The following is a 19928-nucleotide window of genomic DNA, read 5'->3' as shown; positions in this document are numbered from 1 at the left end:
CTTATGAGAATGACTCAATTTTATAATACCATAATATTTTACTGTAAATTATATTAAAAAATCCTACATAAATATATATATATATATATATATATATATATAGAGTTAGGCTGGGGTGCTATGGATAGCATAGTGGCCTCTATGCTACGGCTCAATATTCGAGTTTTCAAAATCCAAACGGTCGATCCGAACCGTTCATCTTATTCTCCATATTAATATCTGCTTGGAGACCAAATTTTACATTTTTCTGAATTTTTTTACTATTTATTAAGTATTTTACAAAATTGTTGATCCAACGGTGGCTGCACAAAACAGTAAAACCGTTGGATTAGCGATTTTCAAAGTGGCTTAATAAATAGTAAAAAAATTCAGAAAAATGTAAAATTTGGTCTCCAAGCAGATATTAATATGGAGAATAAGATGAACAGTTCGGATCGACCGTTTGGATTTTGAAAACTCGAATATTGAGCCGTAGCATAGAGGCCACTATGCTATCCATAGCACCCCAGCCTAACTCTATATATATATATATATATATATATAGAGGTTGGCTAAGATCAAAGTGGTAGTTCCTGAGCTTTGGTGCTACCAATTCGTTTTTAAATTTTTAAATTTCAAAACGTCGATCCGAACCGTTCAAGTTGTTCTCCATATTAAATTGTGCTTGGAGACCAAATTTTACATTTTTCTGAATTTTTTTACTATTTATTAAGCCACTTTGAAAATTGTTGATCCAACGGTGGCATAACAAAACAGTATATATATATATAGAGAGAGAGAGAGATGGGCTACGGTGAGTTGCAAAGTAAAGCGACTATTTTACTTCACGCTCATATTTTGCGATTTTAAAGTTCAAAACGTCGATCCGAACTGTTCATCTTGTTCTCCATATTGAAATGTGCTTGGAGACCAAATTTTACATTTTTTTGAAACTTTTTTACTATTTATTAAGCAATTTTGAAAGTAGCAGAGAAGTTTTCACAATCTTCCTCATCCTAGCGTTATATCTCCCCAATCTTGATTACCATTTTTGCATTATTTCTCACAATTTCATGTTTCAATGATCATCACCGGAAGCTCAACAAGTCTATCAACCAAATACGTGCATCATAATCAGCAACTTTATATATAAAGCAAACCCAACAAAGTACCTTCTTTAATCAATCATAAATGACACGATCAACAAACAGTTGTAATGAAAAAGACACTGCGGAAATAAATGCAAATTTAGAAATTAAGTCATAAAACTGAATTGAAATGCAAAATACATGCATATATATATGAAACTTCCGTCATGTGCTTGATAGTTACCAATGAATAGCAGCAGTTTTAGCTTTGGCTACCAAAATTGATAAGCAATATATAGGATGAAATTAATTACTTTTTACCAGCAAATATATGTATACAGTTTTTGCTATATGCTGTATTATTAATTGGATCGCAGCTCAACGAGGGAGACATAAACACCGTCTTTTATCCTCATCAGCCTCTCGTGCCTTCCTTTCTCTACAATTTCTCCATTCTTCACCACGGCAATGATTTCTGCACCTTTGATGGTAGACAACCGGTGCGCAACCACAATAGTAGTACGACCGACCATGACCCTATCCAATGCCTCCTGAACCACATGCTCTGACTCAGCATCTAGTGCACTTGTTGCTTCATCGAGTAACAAAATCTTAGGGTTTTTCAATATAGCTCTAGCTATGGCTACACGCTGCTTCTGGCCACCTGATAGTTGTATGCCTCTCTCCCCTACATATGTGTCGTACCCTTGAGGAAGACTGGAAATAAATTGGTGGGCATTGGATGCTTCAGCAACTGCAATTAGTTCTTCTTCAGTGACTTCCCCTTCTTTCCCATATGATATGTTGGTACGTATCGTGTCATCAAACAGAACTGGCTCTTGGCTAACGAGTCCCATTTGTTTTCTAAGCCATCTAACATTGAGCGTAGTGATTTCAGTTCCATCTAGTAAGATAGTACCACTGTCAGGGTCATAGAATCGTTCAAGGAGTGCGATTACTGTTGATTTCCCACTACCGCTCTCTCCAACTAGAGCAATAGTCTGCAAAATATAAAAACTATTTGTTTATTTTAGAGGCACATAATGGGTGACCAAAGCTGGAAATTTCCAATGTTGGGATTTTGGAGATCTTTATAAATTGACACAATCTTCATAAAAGACCGGACATTTCATATTATCTATAATATCTAGATTATAAGCAATAGATTGTTAGACATGTACAAATTAATTTTGGCCTCCATTTAAAATTGTATGTAGTGGCAGTACCTAACAATATAAGATTACGGTATAGAGAAGCATAACATATGTACCTTGCCCGAGGGGATGCTCAAAGACAAGTTAGTGAAAATTGGTACATCAGGCCTAGTCGGATACCTAAAGCTGATATGGTGCAGCTCTATATCTCCCCTTACATTTTCTAGCACTTGTCCTTCTTCACTACCAGGATCAATCTTTGACTTTCGGTCAACTATTTCAAATATAGAAATTGCAGAGTCCCGTGCCTTTGCTGAATTTGAGCCTAATGCACTTGTTTGTGATATACCCATAGTTGCCAAAAGTAGTGCGAAGAAGACCTGACAAATTGACCAATTAAAAGTATGTTAAAACACTACAAAACTTCCCTCCACTATCAAAGATACACCTAAGGTCTAAAATAGTATGTTATAAGCAAACACCGATTGCAACTAAATATCGCATATACCTTACTGCTGCTGCCCACCCGGTGGCAATCTTTCATTTTTTTCTTTCATTTCATTATGTGGTTTAAGTTGCTGGAAAAACAGACTTAAGATACCATTACGAATTAAGTTAATCCTTGTAACAAGGCTCTAGCTCTAACTACTGGCATGCATGAATCTTGCTGGCAATATGAAGGAACCACCAGGATCAACAGTAAATGTATTACTGGTAATATTAAGTTTATGATGGCATGAGTAGTAAATAATAGCAATTATTACCTTAAAGACTTCAGTGAATGTCGCCTTGTCCTTTTCCACGAACTTCGCTCCAACATAAAAGCAGAGCGCATAGGTTAGGTAAAGCATCAAGAAAGAGAAACCAAAACCAAGGCCGCCGATCCAGCCTGTACGCACACCTTGGTTCATGGGGGCTTCACACTTGCAGTTATATGTCTCTATTATACGTTTCTCAGCACAGAATGATGCCACAGTACGGATGCTGCCAACTGCATCACTTGCAACTTGACTTGCTTCTACATACATTACCTATAACAAAAATGAATCATTTATACCCCCATACATAGTTGTGTGAAATAAGTATCTGGATCTGAAGTTACGAAATTCTGAAATGTAATGCTGATCTAACCTTAGCATCAGCGCTAAATCCCTTGAGAAATTTAATTTGTGCATAAAACTGGAGACCCACCAATGGGATTACAACCGTTATTATGAGGGCAAGCTGCCAGTTTGCAACCATTGCCACCACAAATCCACAAATCAGAGTAGCCAAGGTCTGAGCAATTAATGCCAAGGTACCTCCTACAAGTCGGTGAACATTCAAAGCATCGATTGAAAGCCTCGCACCGATTTTCCCACTACGAATACAGATAACAAAATGAATTGGAATTTAATTAGGACAAAATTTCTATTTGAAACAACAAAGAACTCTAAAAGAATAATCAAAATTTTGATTAGTTTACTGACCTAGAGTTACCAGGATCGTCAAACCAGCTAACCTCCTGCCGAACTATGCTCCGGAAAGACAAGCTCCGGATCCTTTCAACAAGCTTCCCCCCAGCCACCCCAAACAAGAAGTACTCTGTTGGTATTGAAATAATAGATCCAATTCCCAATACCACACACATCAATGCCCAAAACCTTGTGTCCTTCCTCAATTTATGTGGTGGTTCAAAAAATGCTTTTATTGCACTTGCTATGATCACTCCAAACATGGGGAACAGTACACCATGTACTGCAGCTGATATTGAGCCCATGATTAAAATGGGAAATTCTGGATTATTCAAACTCACCAGTCGACCGACAGGTGCCTTTTTAGGGGCACTTTTGTCGGCATCTTCATCATCTGGTGTTAGACCAGGAGGGGCGAAGGGAAGGTTGAAGGAGTGGTGTTTGCTGCTTTCTCCTGATATGCGATGGCTGAGAGAGAGTTTCAAAGATGCGCTATGGCTATATGATTTGCTTGTAGACAAATGATGATGATGATCTTTGCCCTCATGACTAGCTTCTTGGAGGCGAATTAATTGGGAGTAAGCACCATCTGGGTCTTTTATCAACTCATCATGGGGGCCTGCATAGTTGGAAATATAAGGGAAATTAAGGATGATAATTATCTTCAATCTTGTATACCAATATAAAAATTGACATAATGATGTTGAATCTTCTACAATACTACCTCAATGATTTGTGCCTAACAGAAATCAAATTTAAAGGTATGCAGTTTCTAGGCAGACTGCCACTTTTTACCTTATGTATGAACCATTATGCTGATATACATATGCAGTTCCTTCTACTACCGACTTTTTTCTCAGAAAAGACAAATATTATATAACATAAGAGTTATTTTAATCTTTAAAAAGCTTCACAAAGTAAATCTATGATAATTAGAAAACAAAAATTGCAAAACCAGGCCACATATGCAGATGCATAAGTTGTATGCAACCAAATATTGAAAGCTGCACATTGCGAAAGCATATCAATTTCTCTCAAGTTATTACGGGCACATACATCCATGAGATGACATTTTAAAACACTGTTTTTTTCAAATAGCATGGTTTATAGTAAAACATTTGTTTGCACTTCAACAAGGCTGAGAATTTGGAAACCCTCTAGTAACACTAGTAGTTATAAGAAAATGGAGGTGTTCCCTGAAGAAAAGAGAAAATATTGAAGTTTTGGAAAATGAATTAGAGTTTTATTCACCTTGTTCTACAATTTTACCCTCGCGCACGACCGAGATGCAATCAGCATTTCTCACGGTGCTTAGACGGTGCGCCACAACAAGAGTGGTTCTCTCTACCATTATTCTGTTTAATGCCTCTTGCACAATCCTCTCTGACTCGACATCCAATGCACTTGTGGCTTCATCAAGCAATAAGATCTTAGGGTTTTTCAAGATAGCTCTTGCAATTGCAATCCTCTGTTTCTGACCCCCTGAAAGTTGAGCCCCACGCTGACCAACCATAGTATCTAGCCCCTGGACAGGATTAATATAAATATATTGGTTGTCAAAACATGATTTGCTATATTATTAAAATGTTGTGTACTATACAAATATTGAAACTTCAGTATTTAACAGCAAAAAGGAAGCAAATATATCATGAGTTTTGAGTTAATTACATCAGGCAATTTGTCAATGAAATTGGCAGCATTTGCCAGCTCAGCAGCTTGTGTGACCTCTTCTAGCGTGGCTCCCTCTTTGCCATACAATATATTATCCTTGATAGTTGTCATAAACAACAGTGGCTCTTGGCTAACAAGCCCAATTTGTTCTCTAATCCATCCAAGCTTCAATGTTTTTATATTAATACCATCTATTAGAACCTCTCCTGCTTGTGGGTCGTAGAATCTCTCTACCAAACTTATAACTGTGGATTTCCCACTCCCACTTTCTCCTACTATAGCCATTGTAGTACCTATTATGTGACAAATTCAAACCCCAATTCAATATTAGATTGTCATTTTTTTTTCCGCGGGATCCTTCCCAGTATCATTGATTAACTACTTGCAAAAGAGCTAAAATATCAAACTTCCTTAAAAGGACAATTCATTCTACACTCAATTTGGAACTATAATTGTTTGGTTCAGTATGGATATGTATAGTACATAACTGCAACAGTTGAGGTTTTATTATTAGTTTATTACGCTAGTGGTGTGAAATTATTCAAGTACTTGAGATCCTGATTATAGGGAAAGCAACATTAAAAAAGTTCACCTCCAAAGTCGAATCACCAAATTTTTTTAAGACAAACCATTCAACATTACTACACACCCAATTCTGGTATCATAATTATTTGGTGCAGTATTTGATTAGTCTGATTTTATCATTAGGCTAATGATTTTTTCAATCACAATATGTGATCTCACTACATACCGCTGTCAACTCTCAATGAGAATCCATTAAATATTAGCTGCTCGGGTCTTGCAGGATAACTAAAATACACATCTCTCAGCTCGACATCACCGTTCATTTTTTCTAAGGTAACACCACTTTCATCATATGCATCAATATCCGGCTTTCTCTTGATTGTTTCAAACATCCTATATGCTGCGATCCGGCCTTCAGCAAAAGCAGTCACACAAGGAGCTGCATTGCCCAAAGACCTTATTTCATATGTAAAAGAAAAAGGAGAGATTATTAGGGTGCTAAATTCAAATTTACAGATGGTACGTATATGGAAAAACTAGAGAAGGATTTTGGTTGATTTATCCAGCGCGCTCATCTTTTTCTCTTTTTATGGTTCACTATAGCAAAAAATATTATCAGCGACCGGCGACATTCCCGGTCTCTGAAAGTCCTTTTTTCAAAAAAAAAAAACCCCCAAAATTATTGGCGACCATACAAAAAAGCCCCCCAAAATTGGGCGCCAGACCAAAACCCTCCCACGTGCTGATCTCCCAAAACCCCGTCTAAGGCCAAAACCCTCACGCCGACCCAAATTTTTTCGCTGGGATGCACAAAAACCTAATCGCCGTTCTGCCCCGACCCTTCTTCTCAATGAGAAAAAACCTAATCGCCCAGCTCTACTCCCTCCGCAGTCCGCACCATCCCCACCCATCTCTTTTTATGGTTAGTAGATTAAAATAACTCCTGGCATACATTTTTCAGAGGACCACAGCTACATACCAATGAGCCTAGAAGGTAATTTTTTGGGTTAGCTTGCATTATCCATTGAAAATTTTTATCTTGCTCTCGTATTTGTACTAGGGCTGGTATTGCAAGCAAGCCAGTACAAAAGCACAAGAGTTACAGTATCTTGTTTTCATCATCTTACCTTTACAAACAAATAGCAGAAAGAAAAAGTTTCAAAAACAAATAACAGCAGGAAAACAAGACTTACGAGGCACCAGTCATGACTGCAAATAAAACACTCATAATTGTGCCTCCACTGTATCCTTTGTTTATAATGAGCTGACCACCATACCATATGGCGAGACCATAACTACCGAAGAAGATTAGGAAAACAGATCCTATGCCAAACCCATTAGCAGCACCTTCTTTTGCAGTGGCTTGGTAGGCCTTACTTATGTGTTTGTCATAGAGTAAGACAGCTCTGTTCTCTCCATTGAACGAGGCAACCTTTTGAAATAGAAAAATAGAAGTATGTTACTAGATCACATATAAAAGGCATAATTGTAGGCCAATTTGGGTTAACTATGGACCTAATTTCTGAACCAAATGGTATTTGGGGCTAAATTGGGTTTAAGTAAGACCCTTTCTGCAGACGAGGGTTTAATTGCTTTTAAGTAGAACTCAATTGAACAAGAGGGCAATCAGTATCCTGCTTGTTGAGTACAGAAATATATTAAGGTTATTTGTGGAAATACCAATGCACATTCCATTGTGGTGCCAAGGCCTTTTCTTTGCATTAGTAGTACCAGATGAGCTCTTAGAAAAATCAAAAGATTTATACCCACCGTTTTCATATTACTAAGAGTCTGCTCAACCACACTCCCAGCATCACTATAAGTGGCTTGTCCCTTGCTCGAGACTTTAGATATCACAATTGCTGTAGCTGCACCAGCAAATACGACTGGTGGAATACTCGATAGCATAACAAGAGAGAGGAGCCATCCCTTTATGAATGCAACCACAAATCCTCCTATAAATGTTGACACTAGTTGTAGGCATTTTCCCACCTAAATGTTTTTGTTGCAAGAAAACTTCATATTTTATTATTTTTATTAGAGAAATACAAAGCTTAGGAACATATAAACCCTCTCTATTTTACCAAGAAAATGATTTGGTATTGGGAAGGATTAAATTAGGAGAAAAGTAGGATGAAAAATACACAGTAGGAGAAAAGATATCTGACATTTTCACCAATAGCATCTTGGATTAGTACTGTGTCAGATGAAATTCGACCTGTAACCTTGCCTGTAGTCATCTCCTTGTCAAAATAAGCAATATCTTGCCTCAGTACTGCTTTTAGGTACAAACCCCGAATTCGGGTAGCTTGTCTTTCTCCAGTCATAGTCCAACACGCAACCTCTATCAAACATTAACATTCCTTTCTATCATTAATTAACAGACTATATTTACAGATAACAGAATAACCAAGTGGCAGCTTCAACACATTTTGCAACTTAAAAGCTAGTATATTATCAGATATGATCCATATCCAATAAGGTATATAACTGGTATTTATGTATCTAGCCTTTCTTTATTTTTTTCTTGTTTTAGTGAAATTATGTAGCCTTTCAGAGCGCATGTGGTGTTTTGTTTGCTTTGTCATTTTTCATAGATGCAGTACCGAATATCTTCCTGAAATAAATATCAAGTACTATGAGATAATGATATATATCTTATATTATAAAGGGAGAATTTCATATATACCACTTAAAAACTGTGAAATTACGTATTTATCATCCAAATTTTTGTAATTACACATTTACCATCTAAAAATCAAATATCTCACATATTTATCCAATATAATTTTAGTATATATCAAATATACCTAAAATTCAAATTAATTTTGTTTAATTTTCTTAAAATTATAATTAATCAAGGATTAATTTAGCACTCTCTCTTTATTTTCTTAGAACCTTTCTCTTTTATACCCAATATAAAAGATTAAAAACAGATATTCTAAACTGTGCCAGTAACAAAATACAGATTCTCAAACTCAGTTACTACTTTGATAACCGGTTGCGATATCAGCATCGAATTCAGTATGAGTTAATTTGTTGGAAAAGTTGGAATGGTTACCTTATTTTTCGACGATCAAGGTGGAGTTAGAATCCTTATATCCGAGTCTACTGCCACTTCTTTGAGTTTAAGCAAGAGAGACGAGATAAGGAGATATTTTCAGCAAAAATGAGAAGTTATGTCAAAAAGACGGGAGGAAAATATGTGCGCAGAAGAGGAGGGACAAAGAAGAATAAAAGACTAAATAACTTGTTGAGATTTATGTTTATTGCATTATAGAGAAATTACAGGGTCATTTTAGTAAGAAGTGAATTATAGTGAATTGTAGGGACTCATTGGTAAGATGTAACGCTTATAAGGCATGAAGGAAACATGAAATAAAATTGCAATTCATTTTAGACATATTTTCTATTTCTTTATGGTATCAGAGCTGAAAAAAAAAACCTAAAAACACGGCTACTGTAGCAATCTCGCGGTACTATAGCACATACCTCTTTCTGCCTCTGCCAGGGCCGCCTGAGCGTCACCGGAGCTCCGCCTGGTCCCGCCTACCTCCGCCTAGGTCAGTACTGGTCAACACCGGAGCCGCCATGCTCTGGCCCGATCTGACCTAGATCTGATCGGCTCCACCTGATCTGCTCAGTTCAGCCACCTAGGTCTCCGGCCGGACCTCTCTCCGCTCCGCTCTGCTCCACCTTCTCTCCTTCTGCCCTGCCTTTCCCTCTCTCGGCCGAGCACTGTAGCTCCGTCTAGCTCCGCCCCAAGACCACCAGCCACCTCCTCTCTCTCTTTTCTTCTTCTCTTTGGCCGTTTTTTCTTCTTTTCCAGGCCGGCCAACCTCTAAAAGGTAGTTTTTTGTTGATTTGGCCGGCGTGGGGGGCCTAAACCCCACGATACCCGAGAAGCGAGATTAGATCGGGCTTTCAATCGTGTTTGGGCTCGAATCTTGATGAGATAGGTCAAGATCGGGTCAAGGAAGAGAAGAAGAAAGGGGGAGATGATTTAGATCCGTCTTGAGGGTGCAAGATCGGGTGTTTATGAGAGATCGGGAGATCGAATCAAGAAAAGGAAGGAAGTCGCGTGTGATCTGTGTGATGTGTGTGATCAAGACTTGGATCCTTTGAGAGAAGATGTCGATGAATGATGGGAGTTTGGGAAGTAAAGGGGGTCCGGAGATACTGACGCAGGTGAATCCGGAGATTCTAAAGGTTGTGGTTGGGCTCATACAGGGAGCTAGTATCTCGACCAATGATGTCATTACTGAGATGATGTAGGAGGAGAGTCACATGAGGATACATGCTGAGCCAAGTGGACCTCCAGGTGCGCGATCAGCTTTGGTCGCCTCGAGATCAGGTATGATAGATGCCCACGGGGAGACTCGCATGTGTTACAACTGCGGGGAAACAAGTCATCTGATCAAGGTTTGCCCTAAGTCACCAAATGAGATAAATGCAGGTGGTAGGGGGCAGTCTGGGAACTGTGAACGCGGCTGTGGGAGCCGAAGAGGTGGAAGAGGAGGCCACCGGGTAAATCTGATGGTTGCAAAGGAAGTGAAAGAAGCTATTGTGGGGTTATCAGAGGAGGATCTGATCATGGAGATAGTCAGGAGAAGGCAAAAAGGAGCAAGTGAGAGGAAGAGTGTGGTCGCTGACACACTTGCTCTTAAAGCTATACCCACTACTAGATCATCGGATTGGATAGTAGACTCTGGTGCATCTCGCCATGTGACTGGTGCTGCTAAGGAGTTTTCTTCCTATACTCATCTAGTAGTCAAAGATAGCATTCAGACAACCGATGGTACGGTCCAGCCTGTGGTTGGTAAGGGTACTGTTAGATGTACCGATTCAGTGACTCTGACCAATGTGTTGCATGCTCCTTCCTTTCCCATAAACTTGGTGTCTATTAGTGCTATTATTCGTGAGTAGAAATGCATTATAACCTTTGATATTCCGAAGATGGTCTTTCAGGAGAAAGGGACAGGTCAGATACTTGGGACGGGCACATGGCGTGATGGGTTGTGGTACATGGATAGAAAAGGGATGGACACAGCGCTGGCATCTGTGGTCGATAGAGTGGGGGCAGGAGGATCTGGGGTGAGTGTGGAGGATGAGTTGCTTCTGATTCATCGGCGGATGGGGCACTCTTCCTTCAGCCTACTGGAACGTTTGTATCCATTAAAGTATGAGAAAGCTGACAAACAGAAACTTGTGTGTGATGGATGTGAGTTTGGGAAGCATATAAGGAGTTCGTATGTAAACTCAAGAAGTAGTTCTCATACCTTTGATCTGGTACACTCGGATGTATGGGGGCCTTGCTCAACAACTTCGATGATGGATATAGCTTTTTTGTGACTTTCATCGATTGTTATTCTCGTGTCATATGGTTGTACTTGATGAAGAACAAAAGTGATGTACTTGCTTGCTTCAAGGATTTCTATAAGGCAGCTCAGACTCAGCATGGTCCTGTGGTGAAGGCACTGAGATCCGATAATGGGACCGAATATACAAACAAGGCATTCGAGGAGTATTTGTCAGTTCATGGGATACATCATCAGACCACGTGCCCTTACACACCAGCACAAAATGGAGTGGCAGAGAGGAAGAATAGACACTTGTTGGAGGTAGCCCGGTGTATGATGATCTCCATGAATGTTCCGAAACATTTGTGGTGACAAGTAGTCCAGACAGCCGCACAATTGATCAACAGAATGCCATCTAGAGTGTTGGACTGGCAGACTCCGTGTGTGATGTTAAAAGGAGATAATGGGGATATTTTTTCTCCAAAGGTATTTGGTTGTGTGTGCTTTGTAAAAGACAACAGACCAACAGTGGGAAAGTTGGATCCCAGAGTGGTGAAATGCATCTTTGTGGGTTACTCTGGTACTCAAAAGGGTTATGTGTGCTGGAGTCCAGTAGAGAGGAGATTGTTTGTGAGTATAGATGTTACATTTCGCGAGCTCGAACCTTACTACTCCTTAGAGACTATATCACCCTTTGGAGACTCGCTCGATACAGGAGGCATGAGGCGAGAGGGGGAGAGTAGTAGTGTATGTGAGAGGAGGATAGTGAGTGTGGGTGGTATTCCTTGCCCACTGATGGATTCGGCTATGGTTGAGCCGGAAAAGGAGAACTCGGCTAGGGTTGAGCCGGAAAAGGAGGATTCGGCCAGGGATGAGCCGTAAAAGGAGGATTCGGCTGTAGCTGAGCCGGAAGTTGTGAGGAATGGACCCGAAGGTGGTAGAACTCAGGCTCAAGGGGAGTCGAGATACCGTGAGGTATATGTGAGAAGAAATAAGCAGAGTGAGGGAGCCGTGCCTACAGTGCCACCTGTGCCAAGTCCCTTGTCCCTGCCTACTCAGACTCTTGAGACACTTACACCGTCCACCTCAGACTCATAATACACAGGTGCTATGATTCCTCTCTCTACTCCTCCCACTCCCCTATCAGTAAGAAGGACTACTTGCGAGAATGCAGGCATTCCTCCTGACCGATATGGTTTTCCGCATGAGATTGCTCAGTTTGTCTCTTACTCACACATATCACCAGTACATAGAGCGTTCATTGCATCATTAGACACTGTCTCTATTCCTAAATATTGGCAGGTTGCTAAAGGAGATCCGAAGTGGAAAGCAGCCGTGTTAGAAGAGCTCAGTGCCCTTTGCAAGAACAAAACCTGGGAACTTGTGTCGCTGCCACCAGGCAAGAAAACTGTTGGATGCAAGTGGGTCTTCACAGTAAAGCAGAATCCAAAGGGTCTGGTTGAGCGCTACAAGGCTCGGCTGGTAGCGAAGGGGTACAGTCAGACTTATGGCATTGACTATGATGAGACTTTTGCACCCGTGGCGAAGATGAGCACAGTGAGGACATTGGTTTCCATGGCAGTGAATGAGGGATGGCAGTTACACCAACTCGATGTGAAGAATGCATTTCTTCATGGTGATTTGTTGGAGGAGGTGTACATGGAGGTTCCACCAGGGTTTGGCACAAACCAGACAGTGGGTAAGGTGTACAGGCTCAAGAAGTCGCTCTATGGGTTGAAGCAGTCCCCTCGGGCCTAGTTTGATAGGTTCAGGAAGGCTATAGTAGGCATGGGCTATCAGCAGATCAATGCTGACCACACGGTGTTTACTCAGCAACATGGTGGTCACATTACTATGCTGGCTGTGTACGTTGATGATATGATCATTACCGGGGATGATGAGGGGGAGATTGCACAGTTGAAGGCAAAATTGGGGAAGGAATTTGAGGTGAAGGATCTGGGACAGCTTAGGTACTTCCTTGGGATTGAGGTGGCTTGTGAAGCAGAGGGGATTGTTCTATCCCAAAGGAAGTATGTCCTAGACTTGCTTACAGAGACAGGCATGTTGGGGTGCAGGCCTGCAGTTTCTCCAATTGATGTGAAGGCCAAGATAAGTACAGAGGCAGGAGAACAGGTTGATCGTGAGAGATACCAGAGACTGGTAGGCAGATTGATCTATTTGACACATACTCGTCCCGATATCTCATTTGCAGTGAGCGTAGTGAGCCGCTACATGCATGACCCTAGAAAGGGCCATATGGAAGCAGTGTATCACATTCTGAGGTACCTGAAGAGTGCACCGGGGAAGGGCTTGATTTTTAGGCAGAATGGGCACATGAACATTGAGGGCTATTGTGACTCTGACTAAGCCAGTTGCCAAGATGACAGGAGGTCCACAGCTGGCTATTGCATGTTCGTAGGGGGTAACTTGGTCTCTTGGAAGAGCAAGAAGCAGCCAGTTGTTGCGAGATCAACAGTAGAAGCCGAGTACAGGGCTATGGCATTGGGAGTTGCGGAGATGGTGTGGCTGAAGAGGTTGTTGGAAGAGCTCAAGGTGAATCATGGAGCTAAAATGAAATTGTGGTGCGATAGCAAGTCAGCGATCAGCATTGCCAACAATCATCTGCAGCATGACAGAACCAGGCATGTGAAGATCGATAGATTCTTCATAAAGGAAAAGCTAGAAAGTGGACTATTGGAGCTGAGTCATGTAGCTACTAGAGATCAAGTAGCTGACCACCTCACCAAAGGACTTAGCTCAATAGATCTAGATAGGTTTTGTGACAAGATGGGCTTGATGGATATCTTTTGCCCATCTTGAAGAGGAGTGTTGAGATTTATGTTTATTGCATTATAGAGAAATTACAGGGTCGTTTTAGTAAGAAGTGAATTATAGTGAATTGTAGGGACTCGTTGGTAAGATGTAACGCCTATAAGGCATGAAGGAAACATGAAATAAAATTGCAATTCATTTTAGACATATTTTCTATTTCTTTATAACTTATTTATTATATTTTATATTAACTTAAACTTAATTAATCTCATTTTTTGATTAATTGGGTAAATATGTGAGTTATTTCATTTTTAGATGGTAAATATGTAATTATAGAAATTTGGATGGTAAATACGTAATTTCACAGTTTTTGAGTGGTATATATGAAATTCTCCCTATTATAAAATAATACTTACGGAGAGTTGCCGCTATACCAGTTCCAATCGCTAAATAGACAAAGTTCAACACAGACTGCAAAATAAATTATTAATATCTGTAAGATACCCCTCGTCCATAACAAAATTATTTTTTATGTACTTTTTTTTTAGAATACGAAAAGTAGAAGTCTAGCATACCAACTTTTTTTAATCATCTATAAAGAACTCCTATCTGGATTTCAAACCCCTAGTTCTTTTTATTTTTGTTTTTATGTATTTGAATCACAATAACAGCTGTATGAGATATGTTTATGCATGTGACTTGGGTCAAATTCGTTGGAAATAAGATTCATAGGCGCATAATCTATTTGGTTTGGAAAGATTCTCCAGAATAAAGAAGGTTGACAACTTGACATTTTAAAATTGAATATTAATAAGTAAACATCTTTACTTTCCTATATATATGTCAATTTTACAGCTCCAAGGACGGAAAAAAAAAAAGCTTTATCATAATTTCCTGTGGTTTATTCTTTGTAGATATATGTGTACCTGGCACTGTTATCAAAACCGGACCGGACCGGCCGGTTCGACCGGAATAAACCGGAACCGGACAGGTTTACGGTTTGGTTTGCTATTTGGACCGGATATGCAATAGAACTGGATATATTTAATTAAACCGACCGATTTCATATAAAAAACCGGAGTAAAAGCAAAAAAAAATCGGTTTTATATTGGTTTTTTGTCCATTGTTGTCATGTGACTATTTTCAATTTTGAATGGAAAGGAACAACTTTTGAGGAGAAAAGGGAACAACTTTTTAAGAAAAAAAGTGGAATCTAATGTGTATTATTCTGTGGCTAACTTTGTGTAGTCATTTATATTTTGTAACATACTTTTGTGAACAATTATGTGTTTAAGAATAATCCAACATTTGTTGCAATATTATTTTTTTATAAACTAAATATTAATTCTAATATGGATCATTAGGGGTTCACTTGATTACAAAAACTAAAGAATTTCTATGTAGTTATTCAATTTATTTATGAAGTATAAAATATAAAATTTCTTCGATGAAAAAAATATTTCATAATATTTTATTTAATTGTTTTACTAATTCTAACAATAAGTTTTACATTTGAGCTACAATAGATATATTATTTTCTAATAAAAAATAATTATTCTTAATATATAAATTTACTTTTATAGTACATTGTTAATATTAATATGTATATTGGAAATTTTATTACATAAAACATAATTATTTATAATAATAATTATATCTTATAAATAAATATGTAAGTATTTAAAAAATTAGCAATCAAACCGGTTGAACCATCGGTCTGGCCAGTGAACCGTTAAACCGGAGCTTTACCGGGTCGACGTCCGGTCCGGTTCTGATAACATTGGTACCTGGTAACATTGCAAGTCACCGCAATCCAGACGGAGTTCAAAACCAGACAACTTCAATTTTCGTGGGGTCTACTGATCAGTGATTCAAAACAGAACCTGCTTCAGCAAATCATGAAATAGAGATTTGAGACTCGCTAGACCTACCGCGCCATGAATTCGTATTGTCTGAGATATCTCATATTTTGCATGATTTTTTGGAAAATCTTAACCGTTCAAATATGTTCTGCACCAATATCTCAAAGCTCAAATAATACTAGCCCCCACTACAGCAAAAATACTCTTCTGCGACCGGCCAAATGGGTCGCAGATGGATGAAGCGCCGGTCGCAGAAGGGGGGAGTTGGTCCCAGATGACCAAAATGGGTTGCAGAAGATCCGGTCGCAGTTGCTTCGTCACTGATGACTTCCCTACTGACGTCACCGGTCTCTGAAGGGTATGACGCCGGTCACAGATGACCCCTTCAGCGACCGATGAGATCCATCACTGATGTTATACGCTGACGTGGCTAGAGACCTATCAGAGACCCATTGGGCGATCACAGAAGGGTCCCAACTCGGTCGCAGAAGGTTATTTTTTTTTTTGGTATTTTTTGTTATTTTTATTTTCCCAATTGGTACAAAATGTACCAAACAAATATAACATTAAACACATTTTGTTATATAATTTTCTCCCTCCCCAATTGGTATGAAACATAATTTACAAGCATTTAACATCCAATATTAAACAATTCACAAGCAATTTAATTGATACGTACCAAGCAATTCACAAAACAACATAAACATTAAATATCTAAAATACTACATAAACATCAAATACGAAATATCTAAAGTATAAATAGGTTGCTGATCAAAATTAGGGTGCAAAAAATAGTACATAAGCAATAAGCTTGGAATATTTAAAACACTATGAATCTGCTTTATGCAATTACCTCCTGTCTGATTTCCAAGTCTTTCACCTATGAAATAAACATAACTAAAATTCAGTGTAGTAAATGATAAGGATATATGTATCCAAAAACACGCATACAACAAATATCATGCACAAATATCATTTGGAGATTCTGTTGTATAAAATACCAAAAATCTAAAGATTAAATTTAAGTAGGTATGTGTTTATTTGTAAAATAAAATTAGGCCCTTTTAGGTGGTAACAAAAACCTGATTAAATTCAGTCTCAACTTGAGATTTCTGATGTACCGGGAAAAGGTCAGGATGTGACTCCATCACTTTTCTTTTATATGCCGCCTTCATCTACAATGGAAAAAGCAAGGAATAACTAGTTGCACCAAACTATGCTGTAATACATGAACTAAGAATGAGAAAGAGAAACCTGTCACTTGCCGGGCAATTTGTGAAAACTTGGTGAAATTGAAAAAAGGGAAATTGTTGCTCTTCTGGGTGGTACCTTGAAAAAGAAAATTAAAAGGAAAGGAAAATATAACCATAAAGTCCAAATCAGAATCTACTTTAATTATGGTAACAAAAGAAAAAAAGATGTTGCTCTCCTTTTTAGTTTTTCATATTCATATTACAGCTAAATTTTTTCTTTAATTAATGAATACATTACAAAGTTCCTTTAATTAATTGTAAGAATAATAGTCCATGACATAAGCTAATTTCAGATATAAAAATAAAAAGAAGAAAGGAACAAATTTGTCATTTCTGATAGTTGTAGTTTGAGCTAATTTGACTGACAAGAAAATGTAAAAAATAAAAAATAAAAAGCTCTAACTAAAACCCCTAAAACATGTGTTAAACTTCAACCAGTTCTATAAGCATGCTCACTGAGCTTAGTACCTATGTACCAGTCAATAATACAAAGAAAAATAAAAAAAGCACTTTACTGGTACAGAAAAATGGTAAAAAGAACTAGAAGCTGAAATTGAAAAGGGCACTTTACTGTACCTAGGTAAAAAGAACACGTCCGCATCTGCTGTAATTCCAAGGAGAATTACAGGACCCTGTAATTCTGAATTTCCACCGTTGATTAAAATTGAATAGTCAGGATTAAAAATAAAAGAAATAGACTAATTTATTATGTCTTTCTCTCTCCCAGTGCTGCCCCCATTCTTGCCCGTCTATCATTTCCCAACTCTTTACTAACTAAAATCTAAACACATTGCATAATCCGAATAAGAATCAAAATAAAAAAATTAACAAAAAAGAAAAGAGAATCAAGCTAAATTGAAGTTTTAATAAAAATCAACAAGACTCAATTATGGTTTAGGCATAACAAAATATTTTGACAACTCAAACCTTTACTAACCATAATAAACATATCAAATAGCATGTCAATTGCATAATCCGAGCAAGAATCAAAATAAAAAAAAAAACCTATCAAAAAAGAAAGAAAATCAAGCTAATTGGAGTTTAAAATACACCATCATCATTTCATTTTGAAGTACTGCACCTAGAGCAAATTAAACTCAAATTTTACAAGCTAGTACCAGTGAAGAAATAAAATAAACTATAAATATATTTACAAGGGCTAAGAAGTAAAATAAAACAACAATAACTGAAAAGAAATATGAAAAATGAAAAAAGAGAACAAATTTAACTATCTTGGACTCCATAAGATGGTATCAGTGGTGTTTAAAGTTCATTAATTGATTATATGGTACCAGCACCATGTTGACCCCAGGATATATATTTCGACCCGTTAACCCCAGTAATTGGATCCGACCCGGTTGTAGAGAAAAAAATTTTGCAAGTGAAACCACTAGTAAAAAAAAAATCACAGACAAATCCATCGATCATTTCGCATCTTTGTTCCCAATTTTCCACAGTCACTCATTAATAATATTAACAAATTTAATTACAACAAGTCTATAACAATCTCAACTAACTATCTGAATTCATCAATTAATCATGTGCTAAATATAAACAAACATAAAATAGAGACTATGAAATTACCATCCAACAAGGCTTCCTTGGGATTGACCTTTTGGTGCGAAGCGAACATATTATGGTGGTAATCAATATCCAACGCAACCTAAGAAACAACAAACATTCCCTTTAGCATTTCAGATGCATCTCATACAAAATGAAACTTAAAAAAAAGGAAAAAAGAGGAGCGACCTGATCAGCGGACTCGTTATGGGGAACGACGTAGGAGTTCTTAATTTCGACGGTGCCGTCAGGGGAGGTGGATCCAAGGAGGCGGTACACATACGAGTCGCAGATGTTGAACAGGACCACCGGGTGGATCCGCGCGCTCATGCTCGGCCCCGTACCTGCACGCTGCAGCACCGTTTGCTTGCTACTTTTTACAGCCGCCATCGCCATTTTTGTTTCGATATCTTGCTTCTAGTGTTCTTTTCTCTTTCCTTTTCACAGCCGCCATTGCCATCGCCGTTTCTTTTTTTTCTTTTTTTTGGGGGCTAACCCTAGGTAAAACGTGGGATACAGAGAGAGAGACTTTTGCACTGGATTTTTGAGGGGGACCCTTCTGGGACCGGGCCAAATCGGTCCCAGAAGGTTTGGGCGCTGGGCGCCGGTCCCAGAAGGCTGGGGAGCCAAATCCGTCCCCGTTACTTTTTTTGTTTTTATTTTTTTGTTTTTTCTGCGTCCGGCAAATAGATTGGTCTCAAATATCGGTCCCAAATGAACTGTTTTGCTGTAGTGCCCTGCGCTATCCTTGAATAGGCACCAGACACGTCAGTCACGCAAAATATGAGATATCTTGAAAAATATCTGAATTGCATGTCTTTTATGTTTCTCCTTACATGAATAATAGAGGAACAAATAGTACTTAAAAAAATTTGAAAAAGAAAATAATCCAATAACGCAATAGTCACAAGGAACATACCGAGTTGACTCGATTGAGAACGTCGCTTGAGGTGGCACCACCAAAGGCATCGATCAGCTGGCCGAAAATGAAGGTCATCATGGGCTGAGAGATGCCATTAGCCAGTGCTGAGATGGACCCCACCACCATCAGCAGCACGTCATAGCCATCGGCGAACTGGAGCAATTCGAATAAGGACACCTTCCCCTCGGCTCCATTGCTCTCCTCTTTCTTAACTCCATTGCCCTCCTCTTTCTTCTCTTCTGTATCTTTTCCTCCCATGGTTTGTTCTTCCGGATAGTGTGTAGTGGATTTGATTCCACTTGAATCAGAGTACGGAGAGGTTTATAAAGGGGTAGCTAATTAGATTTAATTATTGTTTTATACTTTTATATGTTAAGTGGAGCTGTTG

At 38.6% G+C, this 19928-nt stretch overlaps 2 protein-coding genes across 9 annotated transcripts; both read right to left on the bottom strand.

Moving 5' to 3' along the window:
- Positions 1 to 1210: 1210 nt before the first annotated feature.
- LOC144564016 (ABC transporter B family member 4-like) lies at positions 1211 to 19823 on the bottom strand. Its single transcript, XM_078313499.1, has 13 exons — positions 19538 to 19823; positions 14360 to 14414; positions 8040 to 8215; positions 7642 to 7863; positions 7065 to 7303; positions 6098 to 6327; positions 5344 to 5639; positions 4927 to 5200; positions 3691 to 4294; positions 3353 to 3581; positions 2986 to 3252; positions 2338 to 2601; positions 1211 to 2068 (listed from the first exon to the last, which is right to left on the bottom strand). The coding sequence occupies exons 1-13, from the start codon at positions 19796 to 19798 to the stop codon at positions 1430 to 1432; spliced, it is 3756 nt and encodes a 1251-aa protein (XP_078169625.1). The 5' UTR covers positions 19799 to 19823; the 3' UTR covers positions 1211 to 1429.
- Positions 16518 to 19272, bottom strand: LOC144564017 (eukaryotic translation initiation factor 3 subunit F-like). Of its 8 annotated transcripts, XR_013514534.1 has the most exons (6): positions 18808 to 19272; positions 18643 to 18721; positions 17635 to 17698; positions 17060 to 17134; positions 16888 to 16980; positions 16521 to 16685 (listed from the first exon to the last, which is right to left on the bottom strand). XR_013514534.1 is itself a non-coding variant. In XM_078313502.1 (5 exons), the coding sequence occupies exons 1-5, from the start codon at positions 19012 to 19014 to the stop codon at positions 16977 to 16979; spliced, it is 429 nt and encodes a 142-aa protein (XP_078169628.1). In that variant the 5' UTR covers positions 19015 to 19272; the 3' UTR covers positions 16518 to 16976. The 8 variants fall into 8 exon arrangements, 4 of the variants coding, with proteins under 4 accessions (XP_078169628.1, XP_078169627.1, XP_078169630.1 ...); XR_013514532.1 differs by having other exon boundaries at positions 16518 to 16685; positions 16888 to 17134; XM_078313502.1 differs by having other exon boundaries at positions 16518 to 16980.
- Positions 19824 to 19928: the final 105 nt, after the last annotated feature.

The sequence above is a fragment of the Carex rostrata genome, chromosome 13 (genome assembly GCF_964058835.1).
Source record: "Carex rostrata chromosome 13, lpCarRost1.2, whole genome shotgun sequence".
Lineage (NCBI taxonomy): Eukaryota > Viridiplantae > Streptophyta > Magnoliopsida > Poales > Cyperaceae > Carex > Carex rostrata.
Note: the sequence above shows the minus strand (reverse complement) of the source record. Positions and strands in the feature narration are given on the sequence as shown.